At 44.1% G+C, this 14,659-nt stretch overlaps 2 protein-coding genes across 2 annotated transcripts; one reads left to right on the top strand and one right to left on the bottom strand.

Moving 5' to 3' along the window:
- The first annotated feature begins 6,394 nt into the window (after window positions 1-6,394).
- Window positions 6,395-9,668, top strand: LOC104449205 (E3 ubiquitin-protein ligase WAV3). The gene is made up of 2 exons (XM_010063270.3): window positions 6,395-7,455; window positions 7,545-9,668. Exons 1-2 carry the CDS (start codon window positions 7,063-7,065, stop codon window positions 9,315-9,317), a joined length of 2,166 nt encoding a protein of 721 aa, XP_010061572.2. The 5' UTR covers window positions 6,395-7,062; the 3' UTR covers window positions 9,318-9,668.
- Window positions 9,669-10,316: 648 nt separating this feature from the next.
- On the bottom strand, window positions 10,317-13,699 carry LOC104449206 (glutamyl-tRNA reductase 1, chloroplastic). Its single transcript, XM_010063271.3, has 3 exons — window positions 13,226-13,699; window positions 12,376-12,617; window positions 10,317-11,775 (listed from the first exon to the last, which is right to left on the bottom strand). The coding sequence occupies exons 1-3, from the start codon at window positions 13,479-13,481 to the stop codon at window positions 10,645-10,647; spliced, it is 1,629 nt and encodes a 542-aa protein (XP_010061573.2). The 5' UTR covers window positions 13,482-13,699; the 3' UTR covers window positions 10,317-10,644.
- Window positions 13,700-14,659: the final 960 nt, after the last annotated feature.

The following is a 14,659-nucleotide window of genomic DNA, read 5'->3' as shown; positions in this document are numbered from 1 at the left end:
AGCTACCTATACATACGAACATGTTTTCGTAATACATCCGTAAGCACCTTGAATTTGAGGTTGCCACTGACAGCACCTTACTTCCCAGGATCTTCCCAAATTCTAGGTTCGCCTTGTTTGCAGGATGCAAAAGAAATGATCATAAACTGAAATGTTAGGCTTGAATTGCAACCAATTTAGTTTGGGAAAACCTAAGTCGATCGAATACTGAAAGAGTGAGACGGTGATGGGAAAGTCCACTACCTAAATGTACGTGTGAAGGAACCGGGTTACTTACTAATTAGGCAAAATTTGAGATATCAACTAGATTGAAATGATGTATAAATCAATCACTTAATTAAATAAAAATCATGGGAGCATTGCATGTCAAACCATGTGGAGCTGTTCCATCACAAACGTCATGGTGCAATGTCAGGACAGTCGTTCCAATTTTGAAGCACCGCGTTAATTAAAGTGGCAATGAATCAGTGTAGACCATCAATCCAAACAGTGCATGTGCTCTCAAATTCCTCCTCGTTCATGTTCTAGTATCTCTTATGGCCACCAATGAACAATATTCTTAGCATACACAGACCTTTTGTCCATGTTCTGCTTATTTTGAGGACATCAAGAAAAGGATTTCATATATCCTGATCGATTGTAAAAAGGCTTGTTCGATGCTAAAAGTCATCATATAGTGTTTGTATCATGCGATATGCTCGTATAAGTGTTACCAACTCATTCGGCATGTTGTTTGTTGCATATTATATGATAGCTAATTGTACATCATCCCAAAATTGAGATGATTCATTCATAACACGACATGTAGCACGATGTAAGCGGCGCATTATTTATATGTGATCCATGGGGGCGGATTAGTGCCAGTCATTTAATTTGGTTGGTCAAAGGGTTTTTGGGAACCAATCATATGATTTTAGTTGATGCTACTTGTCTGTTGTATTTTTTTTTTCGGTCGGTACTCGTTTGTTGTATTTGAAAAGGCAAAATTCCTATAGAAAGAAAATTCAAATTCTGCTATACAGAATAACAAGAAACATCCCCCTTTGAACTATATGATGTTTGTTAAAAAAAAAAACTATATGATGACGGCATGGAGGTTCCACAGGCATATGCAGCTGTTTCTTTTCTCGTATAGATTCATATGCTGAAAGGATATGAGAGAGAAATTCGTATTTTATTTAGCACTAAGATATTAATCTGCACATAAGGATAATAACTTCTCCATAAGAGGTTGAGAATTGAGACGATGATTGGACTCGATTGGGGTCAAATTAGGCCGTCGTTAAGTAATTAATAATTCATTTTTATTTGGTTTAATTTTTGGATGGGGCAGGTATTCGAATTTTTTGGCTTATCTAAGCTCCCCACTAACATATCTTTCCTCTTCTTCTTTTTTCCGCCTATTAAAATCTTCTAACAATAAAAGTTCGCTTTTATTTTGATTTTAGGCATTCTCTTTGATGAAAACAAGCCAAAATGATCGACTTTTTTTTTTTTTTTAAAGTTTCTAAATGTTTTCTAAATGCTAAAAATAACATTTGCACATTTTTATCCTAAATATATGTGGTTTTTCGACACCCAAAGAACCTTACAATTTATGAATGTAGAACTTGCATAATTTATACATGGAGAGGGCACTACACATGGAGATTTTGTTAATTAAAAAAAAAAAAAGTTTAATTGACACTTTATTCCTACTTCAACACTACACATGGAAATTTCTTTACTGAGAAGGTGGGGGATCACCTCCCCTTCCATATTCTTTGTGTATGGAAGTTGGTTCCAAAACAGAACTGGCAAGTGTTGAGTTAACTACATGACTACTCAAAAGGATCAGTGTATGAAGTTGGTTCCAAAACTAAACTAGCAAACTGGAATTGGCGATTAGACATAATTAGGACATATTTAGCACATTGATTTCTTAAATAAAATTTGTAAACTGTTATCTCAATAAACCAAATATATACAAAACAAAACAAAAAGAGCGACTAGACATTATTTCCTTTTTCTTTTCTCTATTCTATTGTTATAAATAATCTTTTACCTAATTAAGTTAATCAATTTGGGGATTTCGTTGAAGAAAAGTCATCCACAAAAATTTCAATGAGTAACTTTTCCGTAAAATCGTCCTAAAAGAAATCGCATCACGTTATAATCGAATCTCAGGTCCCACTTCCTATAGTGTAAAATCAACCTAAGTAGGCTGACATCTTCAGACTGTCAACCATCTTTAATATAACTTAACACCATTAGCTTGAGTCATCAACAAGTGTTACATTCAACAAATTATTCTCGAAACCCTAAAGTCTCTCTTCTGACCCACACCTACCATTCTAGCCAGTTAATGCCCCTCAACCTAATTAAGTCTGCAAAACTGGTCAGAGTTTGCTAGCCCCCGAGATCGTGCGAGACTGGAAAACTTGCTCCCTCGTCAAGAAACCCTTGGAAAAAGGGACTAAAAAATAGACGCGGACGATGAAGCAAGATCACTCAAGGCTGCTCTACTTTCCACATGGAAGCTTTCCGGGGGAAGATGAATATAATATAAAAGTGCAAAGTTGAAAGCAGCTTTTTGAACGAAGCTTTCGCCTAACTTAACGGGGAAAACGGTGGGAAAGTTAGGGATTAAAGAAATGATTAGGTTGAGATAAGATCATGATGTTGTTCTGATTGCGAGTTGACATTTGATGGTACCGCAGTTCAGCAAAATTTGATGTTTTCGATGAACTTGAATACGTAAGCAGATGGATAGAGAGAGAGAGAGATTAGATGGATGAACGGCGTTGTGTTGGGACGCCCACTTTTTTACCTTGAAACGAGGAAAAGAGTCGCTGAGTGTGTTGGAATTACTTGGGCTGTGTATTCCCATATAATATAGTTTAAATCACATCTATCTATTATATATATAACTAAATCAAGAATCGTGAAATTATTCGCTTATGTACTCACATGCCACGTCGCAAGTTGAAATGGCATAGTTTTACGATATGGTCCGTATAGACTCATTCACAATTAATTTATTGATCTATTGTCAGAAAAGTTTTGTCACTTATTAATTTTCAATTTGACAGACATATGAAGAAAAATTATTTTCATGTTTTATTTAATGAAAGAACCAATGAAAGAAATAAAGATAGAATGCTTTGAATAAATTTTTAGGGTGTGTATGTTCTTTCGAGGCAAACTTGGTAATGATTTTGGATTTAAAGAAGGAGCCAACGGTGATAGAAGTATATTTAAACATACAAATTATTCATTAATTCGAAAATGAAGTTAAGAACACAAATGCATCTTACAAAATGAGTAATCCTCGTACTCTGAACCATAACTTATTCATGCATTATTTGTCAATTTCTCCCTCTCTTCTCTCCACCCTTTGCGGACCAATCTACGCTCACAACAACATTCGTTTGCCTCGATCCAGAGGTGTTCCCCAAACTCCCATAGATGTTGGGATGCACCACTAAAGTGCCTTATACCTCGACTCAGAGAGGTCATGGAGAAAGAACTTAAGTTTCGATCCGATCACAATACGTAGCAACACTCATTTTCACACAAAAATTTAAACAAGCAAGTCGTGATTAAGGAATTAGAATGTATCGACTCTCAACACTCATTTTCACACAAAAATTTAAACAAGCAAGTCGTGATTAAGGAATTAGAATGTATCGACTCTCGACGTCCACCTCAATACAAAACCTTAAACCCATATTGCTGCCGCCGTGGAGACCTTGACATTAGGTCTGCCAACCACCGCCGGCGAGGGGAAACTATAAATTCGTTCATCCATCGTTGCACCCTCACCATAAAAGTTGTGGGCGTGCGTACACGTTTAGTACGCATGCTGAGTTTACTGCTGTCGAAGAGAAGTCTCCAACTTGGCGTGGTTCTGCCTGGCTGCGATGCTCTGCGCCGCACAGGGAGGGCACCTTCCTTCTTAGCTAGCCGCTGCAGCAGCCGTACGCGATCCCTCCCCCCCGACAATTAAATTTGCGTCCGAGTTGGTAATTAATAATGCAGCTCGATCCGACTGCAAGTCACGTAATGGTCATAGCTGCGATCCGTTGTTATTGCCTTAGCCTCCACATTCATTGGCTCGACGCCGGCGCAATACAGCTGCGCTACAGCTACTAGCTACTCGGGTCATCTTGGCAAAGACGTTTTTGGTTTCGTGGCCTTTTTTTTTCCATTGCCATTTTTAGGGTTTCTCAGCTGGATTATTTGCTATGGTGGGGTTCGTTTTTACTTAGATTTCACGCGATGCCGTTCGACACCGACCGTGCTTAAGCATATCGGGAAGTGAAATAATTGCAACTTATGTGTTTCAGCTTGGCTAAGATTAAACGTTCTATATAGCATGAGCAAAGACTCCAACAATACCCCTGAAAAAGCTGGAAAAAGAGAGAACGAATTTGATTTGGGACCTCATGCTGGATTGTGCAGCGCACCTACAGGAGGGACCTCTTCTATCTATGCCGGTCCCCAAGCCCCTAAGCTAAAAACCAATCCTGTAAATTCATGTTTCATGAAATAAAAAATTAGAGAGAGAATCAACTAGTTCTATGAATCCTAGGTTCTCCCTATTAAATAGTTTAATGTTCATATTAACCTAATGACCCCCCCTCCAAAAAAAAACATAGAGGACACTACTGATGTACAAAAGATCATTAGCAGATGATTAGTTATTAACTTGCCCTTCTATCAACATAATCAAGAAACCTTAGCTAACGTTATGAATGTAGTTTTGAGCCACGAACCTCATGCCTTCTATTAATATCCTTGTTAACTATGGCTAAGTTTTTTCACGCTTCGCTTCGTGATCATCTACTTAATGATTAGTTTGTCACGTCATATTATGTCACCATCGGCGAATAAAAAAAAGACATATTGGGAGAACCCTTAGAAAAAACCTCTTGCAAGGATGTCGTTGTACGATGACCACTACCAGTGCGATCCTAGGGTCCTCATTGCGTTGCTATTATCATATATTAAAACGTCAAATCAATCGTTATGAAAATGAGTACAAGAATTACCATGGTCCTTACCCTACCGAACTAAGCCCCATCCTCTTTTATTTTCTTTTATTCCATTATTATTATTATTATTATTTGGTCGAATCCTTCCTCTTATTGAGTTCCTAAGAAGATGAAGAAGGGCTGATACAATTAGACGAGTGTACGTATTCATCCCCCAAATGACAAGTTGGGCCCCATCTAATCAGCGGCTCATAATTAATTGGTGTGGGGAATTAAATAAAATGGTCAGTCCATGATTGTCCAATTTCATTGCGATCCCCACCCACTATGCCCACTCCACAATGTCCTTTTTCTTTTTCTTTTTGGGGGGTGGGGGAGAGATTTTCCCAATTATCAAAATAGGAAATTTTTTTGAAAAACAAGCTTGAGATGGGAAATAAAATATGTTAATTATCAATTATAATAGATAAGGGGAATGGTCCAATTCCCAGAACAAGGAATTACGCATAAGAGAGAAGTGCATTTTATTCTTGCTTCGTTAATACTGTTTTTACTTGCTTTGCTGTATTAAACAAGCTTTGTTAGTAAAAGTTACAAGTGTAAAATGAAAAAAAAAAAAATTTGTGAGATTTGAATAAGCAAGCAACGGGGCTTTATTATGTCGTGTTTTCTAGTCCTCTATATTGAATCTTCTTAGCTAAATGAGTATAGTATCTATTTACTTGTCGTATTAAAGGAAGTCAGTTACCATCTTGTGAAAAAGAAGCCGTTACCTCAATAGAGAGGATATGAAATATAATTGAGCTTTTAAGCTCTTATGATATGCGATCTACGAAATCTCAAACTATATAATAGCAATCTTAGCTTGATTTGCTAGTAAAAGTATTTTTTTGACTGTATATACATAAATACATGTTGATAACCCGCAAGTTGTGTTCAAGACTTGAGTATTGATAATATGAGAAATGATTAATCTAGGGCCATCTAAGTGAGTGACATCATAATATGCACCCATTAATAAAAAATACAGTTAGAGGAAATTTCCTTCGGCTAAGGACGAAGGAAAATGCCACCCTTTAATTTTCTTTTATCTATACAAAAAAATTAAGGATACATAAAATAAAATAAAATAAAATAAAAAAACCCCCATGATTTCACATCATATTAAGCATGCTCCAATCACGACCCTGATTATTATTTGGTTCATACTTATCAAGACGAATTTGCCAACTTAATTATCAAGGCTAAATGATTAATTATGACAAATAAGCAGATTCTTTCTCTATGCATATAAACAAGAGTTCTGAAACAGAGCACTGCCTGATAATCAAGTTTTAACTTAAAATTCTGCTCAGGCATCGCTTGACTTCTCAAATATTTTTTTTTCTTTCTTGAACAAGCTTTGACTTTCTCCATGCTTTTCCATTTTGGCCCGAAACAAAGCCTTCATGCGATAACGTGCCGCTGAATGATTACCCTTTTTCTTCTGATTAACAGACAATGCGGGGATCGCCAACTCCCCCATTGTTTACGTACTCAACGAATATAAATATCCCCCACCAATGAAAAGAACATAGGCCTGCTCCTTCCAAAAAAAGAGAGAGAGAGAGAGAGCAGAACTAGAAGTGGTAGCAGATCTCCAGCCTTTCCATTGCAGATCTCGTCCTGGGTCATCCGCAGAGAGCAATATAGAAATTGGAGAAAAGCAGTGGGGGAAGAAGAAGAAGAAGAGAGGCCATTTGTCTGAGCTTGTTTTTTCATCATCTCCACAAAAGTCTCTTGTCCCCCCATCCCCTTCGTTTCTCCAAAATCCCATCCCATCCCATCCCATCCCATGCTCTGTCTTCACTGCAGAATACGGTTCAATCCTGTCCCTTTTTGTGTTCAGTGTCAGCGTCAGCGTCAGCTCTTCAATTATCGCTCCATACAAAAACCAATCCGTATAAACGATCCTCCTCATAACCTCTGGAATATACGAACAACGGAGGTGCTTCTTGAACAGCATTCTTTGGCCGAGGGAGCTGTAAAAGATCCAGCCCAGAGTGCATAGGAAAGTGGAGAGTTTCCCATATCCGGTGGCTGAAAAATGGGGACTGGTTGGAGAAGAGCTCTCTGCTCAAGCCTCCCTAAAGACCCGGATTCCACGACGTCGCCCTCCGACGAGGAACCCAATAGCCCGACCGCGCTGGCAAGGTGCACGAAGCTGAGGTTTTTCTCGAACCCCTCCACGCCTCGCTCCGGCAAGACTCTGGCTCCGCAAGCTGCTTCGACCCCGACATTGCGCTGCAGGACCATATCGGAAGCTGCTCACATGGCTGACGATACGGCGGAGAAGAGTCCCAAGCTCGAATGCAAGACCAAACCCGCCGTTCTTAAGTCAACGAAGAGCTCGAGGACGTTGCTGGGTTCCTATTCCACTCCATCCTCTCCGCGTTCTCCTCTCAAGCTCTCTCTTTTCAAAAACAGCTTCAAGTTCAGAGTAAGTAAAAGCGAAAATAACTCTTGACATTCGTACATGTTTCGACTGATGAGTCTGATTCAAAATGGTGGCCTGTTCGGTGGTTGCAGAGCGCTTGCGGCATTTGCTCGAACAGCTTGAAGGCGGGTCAAGGCACGGCCATCTACACGGCCGAGTGCGGCCACGGATTCCACTTCGCATGCGTAGCCTCGCTCGTGCAGCAGGGCGCACGCAGCGGCTCTCTCGCTTGCCCGGTCTGCGGCGCCGCTTGGAAAGACGTCCCGCTGCTCGCCATCCGCGAGAGCAACAGCAGAGAGGACGACGTCGTCCCCGTGGAAGACAAGAAGGTGGTGATGATCCAGTCGTCGTCGCCAAGGACGCCGAACTCCGCCGGTCCCAGAAGCCGATACGACGACGATGAGCCACTGTCGTCTCCGAGGTTCATTCCCATACCGGAATCGGAAGAAGCAGAAGAAGCCGAAGAATTTCAGGGTTTCTTCGCGAAACCGAAGGCGACCCAGGTGGAGGTCACGCTCTCGCCGGAGTCCGCCGTCGTGTCTGCCACCAAGTCGCACGAGACGCGCGTGGTGGCCCTGCGGGTGAAGGCCCCGCCGGCCCCGAAGCCGCGGGGATCGGCGCGCAGCCGCGCGCCGGTGGACTTGGTCGCCGTGCTCGACGTGAGCGGAAGCATGACCGGGGACAAGCTGCAGATGCTGAAGCGGGCGGTGCGGCTGGTCGTCTCGTCGCTCGGCGCGGCCGACCGGCTCTCCATCGTGGCCTTCTCGGCCGCCCCCAGGAGGCTGCTGCCCCTGAGGCGGATGACGGCTCGGGGCCGGAGCGCGGCTCGGGAGATCGTCGACCGGCTCGCCTGCGGCCAGGGGACCAGCGTCGGCGACGCGCTGCGGAAGGCCACCAAGGTGCTCGAGGACAGGCGGGAGAGGAACCCCGTCGCCAGCATCATCCTCCTATCGGACGGTCAGGACGAGCGGGCGCGTGGCGGCGGCGGCGACGCGAATCGACGGCAGCCGAGGAGCCACGAGTCGTCCACGCGCTTCGCGCACGTGGAGATCCCCGTGCACGCGACCGGGCTCGGCGGCGGCTGCTGCCGGGAGCCGGCGGACGACGCCTTCGCCGAGTGCGTCGGCGGGTTGCTGAGCGTCGTGGTGCGGGACCTGAGGATCCAGCTCGGCTTCGCGGCCGGCTCGGCTCCGGCCGAGATCGCGGCCGTTTACTCGTCCGGTGGACGGCCGCGATTCGTCGGCTCGGGGTCGGTTCGGCTGGGCGACTTGTACGCCGAGGAAGAGAGGGAGCTCCTCGTCGAGCTGAGGGTCCCCGCGTCGGCAGCCGGGTCCCGTCACGTCCTGACCGTACGATGCTCCTACAAGGACCCGGCGACGAAGGAAGACGTGGACGGCGGGGATCGGGCGCTCGCGGTGCCCGAGATGGGAGCCGTCGGATCGGAAGACGCGAAGATCGGACGGCTGAGGAGCCTCTTCGTGGTGACTCGGGCCTTAGCCGAGTCGAGGAGGCTGGTCGAACACGAAGAGTACGGGACGGCGCATCAGCTGCTGGCGTCGGCTCGGGCGCTGGTCGTGCGGACCGGCGCGGCGTCGGCCGACGAGCACGCGAGGGCGCTGGATGCGGAGCTGGCGGAGGTGTGCTGGAGGAGGCAGGACCGGGCGGAGCGGCGGAGGACGGCCCAGCGGCGGAGCGGGAACGACCGGAGGGAGGCGGCGACGGCGGGGTTGGTGGACGAGAACGGGGAGCCGCTGACGCCGACATCGGCTTGGAGGGCGGCTGAGGAGCTGGCTAAGCTGGCCGACCTGAAGAAGTCGCTGAGGAGAGTCAGCGACTTGCATGGCTTTGAGAATGCTAGGTTTTAGGTAGAAAAGATGATTTTGCCTTTTCTTTTCTTTTTTTTTGGCTTCATTTCTTTAGATATTTAGAAAGGTGCGTTAGAAAATAGGTGAAGAAAAGGTAAAAATAGAACCCAAAAAAAAGGGAGGGGGAAAAGCTGGAGATTTGATATTTTGGGCATTTTGTATTGTATCTATTTTGACTGGTCAACGAAGTGGTGTTGATTGAGTGGGCTTGGTTTGGGCTTTTAGTCTCTGGGCTTTTTCTCCTGAGGGAGAGAGAGGAACCGTGTGGTCTTGTAGCTTTTAGGAAGTCATCATTGTGGCATAGAAAGAGATTTGAGATGAGAGTGCTCTGAGAAGTGAGTTTTGGAGAAACAGTTCATTCCTTTTCCTCCCCCCTCATTCAAATTGCGGTGATCGGTCCTACCAACGAATTAGGAACCGAACCAGAAAGATTGCTTCCCGATTTCTAGAACAAGGGGTTGGATTGCCTAGTTTTGGGACTGGACCAAACCGGATGATCCGATTTAGTCCTTGGGCGGTCTAATGGAATCAGTTGATTTAAGAATAATAACTCGGAGAGTGGGACACGTGAAAAGGGAAAGAAAAGAATTTTGCGTGAGAAATAAAAAAATAAAAATCATCAATCTGGTCCGGACAGTCCGATTTCTCTTGGAACCAGGGAATCAGACCAACACCTACGGAAATCGCTCAGAATCAGCTGATCTGGCCCAGATTGGGCATGTCTTGATTTGGTCAGTCTGTCTTGCTCATCCCTAATTCAAATGACTTCAAGCAAGGAAAGCAGATGCCGTCTGAAGATCATGAAATCAACTGATGTTTCGCAGAGAAATCACCATGCCCGCTCCGGTCGGTCTAGTGTTTACATGATTTGGCGGTATAGCAGACCACGACAGGTGGGATAAAGGGTGCGGAAATCGATATGCCCGTCGCGAGTCCAAAATGCTGAGGTAGAGAGGACAACTCAATGGTTTGATGCATTGACCAAGGCGAACACGTAAGTACGACAAACAGAATCCCTGAGGTAAGAGTAAGAGGGAGAATGGTTTGATACAATTGACTAAAGTTAAGCTTACAAGTATGTTTATCTCTTCCGACGAAGCCAAACTGGCACCATAAATCATGCGAAAGAATTTGAGGTCAGCACATCATGTGTGTTCTGAACCAATACAACGAAAGAATGATTTGAGAACAGCTATCTGTCCATCTTAATCGACATCCCAACAATGGCGAAGAAAATCCATTGCCGAGATGCATAAAGAATCTCTCCTCCAATTTTAACTCCTGAGGTCGTGAAAAAGGGTATTCGAAAGGATCTTGGAAAAAGAGCTTACTTCTGGCTCTGTTCGATTTTGGCTTTGATCTTCTGTTCCATCTGTGTTATATCGGTATCGAGGCTGAAGATCCTGTTGAGAGCATGCATGTTCTCGAGGGTCTCGCTCAACGTACGGCCATCATCCCCATCGCATCTCAAGTGCTGCATCGGTCCATGAAGGAGCTTGTTGACTATGCTACGGCTAAGGTCATCCACGGCTCTCTTTGTTTTCTTGGGTACATCGTCGCCCAACTTGGACAAGCACTTCTCAAGCTCTGCGATTCTGATTCTCTCAGCATAAGCTCTCAATTTCTTGATGGTAGGTACGGTCTCTAACGAATCCCTCCAAGCTTCGAATTGCTTCGTTTCTTCGGCAACTATAGTCTGAGCTTCCATGGCTTTGTGAAGCCGATCCTCCTTGTTGGCAGCAACGACCTCTTTCAGATCATCGACATTGTATACTTTTGATCCTCTAACATCCGCAGCACATGGGCTCACATTTCTAGGAACAGAAATATCGATGAAAAGCCTCAAACCTCCAACTTCTTGACCCACAGGGGGAAGATTTTGAACATGCTCTTTCAAAAATAAAGGAGCCTCAGAAGCTGTGCTTGTAAAAATCACATCCGCTTCAGCAGCACAAGATAGCATCTCAGTTAGGGGTTTATAGGTTATTTCCACACCTCTTAGCTCCTCAGCAATAGCTGCAACTCTCTCCTCACTTCTATTTACGATGACCATCTTTGTGCACCCTTTTGCCACCAAGTGCTTAATCACCAGTTTCCCCATCTTGCCTGCACCTACAACTAACATTCTAGCCGTAGCATGCGATGATTCAGGAATCTTCATCAATGCAAGTTCAACAGCAGCAGAACTAACGGAAATTGCACCAGACGCAATGTGTGTTTCGGTTCTGACCCGTTTCCCTACAGAGATGGCATGCTTAAAAAGTCCGCTGATGCTCCTCCCAAATCCAACAACTCCTTGTCCAACTTTCACGACTTGTTTAACCTGAGCTAGAATCTGACCTTCTCCAAGGACAAGGGAATCAAGACCCGCTGAGACTTCAAAAAGATGTCGTGCAGCATCGTTGTTGTACAGCAAAAACCGGTGTTGACAAAGCTCTGAAACAGGGATTCCACTTGTCTGCCAGATGAGAAAAAGCAATCAGAACTTCAGAACACAATTTTGAGTTATACACTATTAAATCATGGCAAGTTTTAAACTGTAAACAAGAAGGTGATCCTTATAAAGCCTACTGTGCAAAAAAACATATAATGGTTATCAAAGCATTTTTGTTCAGCAAAAGAAAAAATACTTCTTGCTTTCCACCACAGAAAAATTATAGGTAGATCTCTGTGTCGACATTAATCTGCAATGAAATTTCAGCTATTTCAGATTTAAGAAAAACAGGTTGAAGTGCATCTGCCGCAGGATTTAGATTAAGTGATAAGTGAAAAGTAAAAGTCAATCTAGCCACATCAAAGAGAATCATAACCATTTAAGGAGAATTTAATAGTCGGTAAAAGAAGATCCACAAAACATCCAGATCAATTTACCAAACAAAAGACGAAAGAGTGAAACATTCTATTAGCATTTTGATGATAGTCTATGTAGCATTGTCCTTGGGCTCTTATATAACTATGACAGGAGCTTATGCCTTATCATTCTCCTATAAGAGAACTATAATATTTAGTCCCTAATGGGCACGAATGCAAGAACAGACACAAGGGAATGTGCAAGCACCTTAGACATCCATTCAGTCACTTCTTTGACTCCACGATGCTGAGACAGAGCCACCACATATATCTCTGTTCTGTTGCAGGTGCTGAGAACAGCAGCTTCTTCTATATGATTCAAGCGACACAGCTCCTCAATGGCTCGGGGCCATTCTGCTTCCGGAATGGCGAGCTTCTCACGCATATCAACAGGTGTCGTGTGAACGCTAAGCCCGATAACCACAATACTGCTTCTTTCCTTTGTATATCCTGATAGTAACAAAATCAAATCATATCAAGCTCAGGGACACTCATGGGACAGAAACTCAAGCATCTTGGATGGTAAAGTTAGGATCAGTAATTGCCAGCATCTAATTAGTGATTATGATGCAAACTTGCAACAATAGAAAGGCAAAGCAACCAATATGGTCTGCACTACACTTAGATCAATCTCGTCCGAGCAGCAAATGAAATTTGACATGAATCATCACAACAATGATAGGACGACCTCCAAACACTTTGGATCAAGCTAAGGCATGTAGCCAGCTACCGTAGACTACATCAAAAATTTCAACGACCAGAAGGACGGAATTTCAATTGCGACCGAAGATGAGGTCAAAATTCACACCATTCTAAGGAAAGAGATAAATGGTCCGAATCATTTACTACGAGGAAACGATTCAATTATCTTCCTTTCATGAGTTTCCCTTAGTTTCCACAGCTTATATATCTTAAAGAGCCTCAACGCAGGGCGACTGATTCCAAAATCCGACCTTTCCACGAGCGCGAATCGACAACTATGCCCCATCAAGAAACCAAAAGCAATCACTCACGAAGCAAAAGAACCCAGAAATCGGAACGCAAGGGGCGCGACTTACTGTCGAGAGCAGACGCCTTGAGCTGCTCAAGAGCCGAGACGCCCGACAGCTCCATCATCAGCTGCGGGTCCTGCTTCGCGGTCGTGACCTCGCACCTCACTCCTCCTCCCAATCCTCCTCCATTTCGCCGTCCCCGCCCCACCCTCTTCAGCGGCGCGAAGCTCCTCGACGGCGAGCACGCGGCGGGCGACGGCGAGAATTCCCGCAGCCTCAAGTTCTCCAATTTAGGACCGGCGAACCCGGCGGACGCGGCCATGGACGGCGGGAAACTCGGAGGGAGCGAGGCCTAACCCCTCCTGGGTTTCGGAGATCAGGTGGCGGCGAGGCCGAATCCGAGAGAAAGGTCCGATTTTTCTGGTGGGTGTTCGGTGAGGGGAGGTTGGGAGCTTGAGGTCAGAGAAATGGGCTGGCATCGATGGAGGTGGGTGGAGGTGGAGAAGTAGTTTTGTTTTGCTTTTGGGGCTCGTGCAGCGTGGTGGGGTCGGTGACCGTGTCCGGCACAACAGAGTTGACCACGCGGCTGGAGAATCCAGTCAAATTTAGGGGGGAAGATGCAGAGGGACAGAGTAAACGTATGACTTTTTCCAAAGGATTTGGTCGGGCAGGTGCCCTGTCTCGAGCTGCTTTCTTTCCTTTCCTCTTGACCTTCTTGAGCAATGATATAAAAATATACACATTTCTACCTAATTTCCAATGTGAAACATGATTCGCGTGTTCACCATGCATCGACAATTGAATATTTCGTTGATTGAGCATGCTTAGTAACTGCCCCGGAGGCATGCGTGGACGTGACCTTTTTTTTCTTAGATGTTCGATGTCGTGCTTAGATTTTTTTAATCTCAACGACGCTATGAAAAAGAATATTTAAATTGGAAATGCTGGCATGGGGATTTAGATCAGTACCACGTTATTGCTGACCTTGCTTATCGATGGCATGGAAGGAAAATAGAAAAGATTCAAATAAAGTCTTATTATTGAGTGCCCTTGGAAAAATTGTAAATCATACTTGATCAATTTTCGAAGTGTTAATTATGCATAACATGAGAAGAATGGTGCATGAGAAATTGGAAGTTTGCTTTAAATCACTTATCAATAAATGCCTACGATTCCAAGGGATGACTTTTTTTTTAATCGAAAAAAAATTGTATTCATTACTCAAAAGGACGCAGAAATATATAATTTTCATGACAAAGCAAATTGAAATAGAGCATGAATATAGAAAAACAAAGCCAAATTTAGAACATAAGAAGGATCGATGGAGCATTTGTAAAGTTAAGCACAAACTCGTTCCACATGAATGGATCCGACAAATAAAATCGACGGTCAATTATTGGATCCCGTGTCTTTGTTAGTGATAAGCATATACCAAAAATTTATTCTTCAATAACTACGACGTTACCAGTTGGCAATGTGTGCCTAGATTCGACTTCCTCT

This window comes from Eucalyptus grandis, chromosome 6, assembly GCF_016545825.1.
Source record: "Eucalyptus grandis isolate ANBG69807.140 chromosome 6, ASM1654582v1, whole genome shotgun sequence".
NCBI classification, from domain to species: Eukaryota; Viridiplantae; Streptophyta; class Magnoliopsida; order Myrtales; family Myrtaceae; genus Eucalyptus; species Eucalyptus grandis.
The sequence above is the reverse complement of the archived record's forward strand: the minus strand, read 5'-3'. Positions and strand labels throughout refer to the sequence as shown.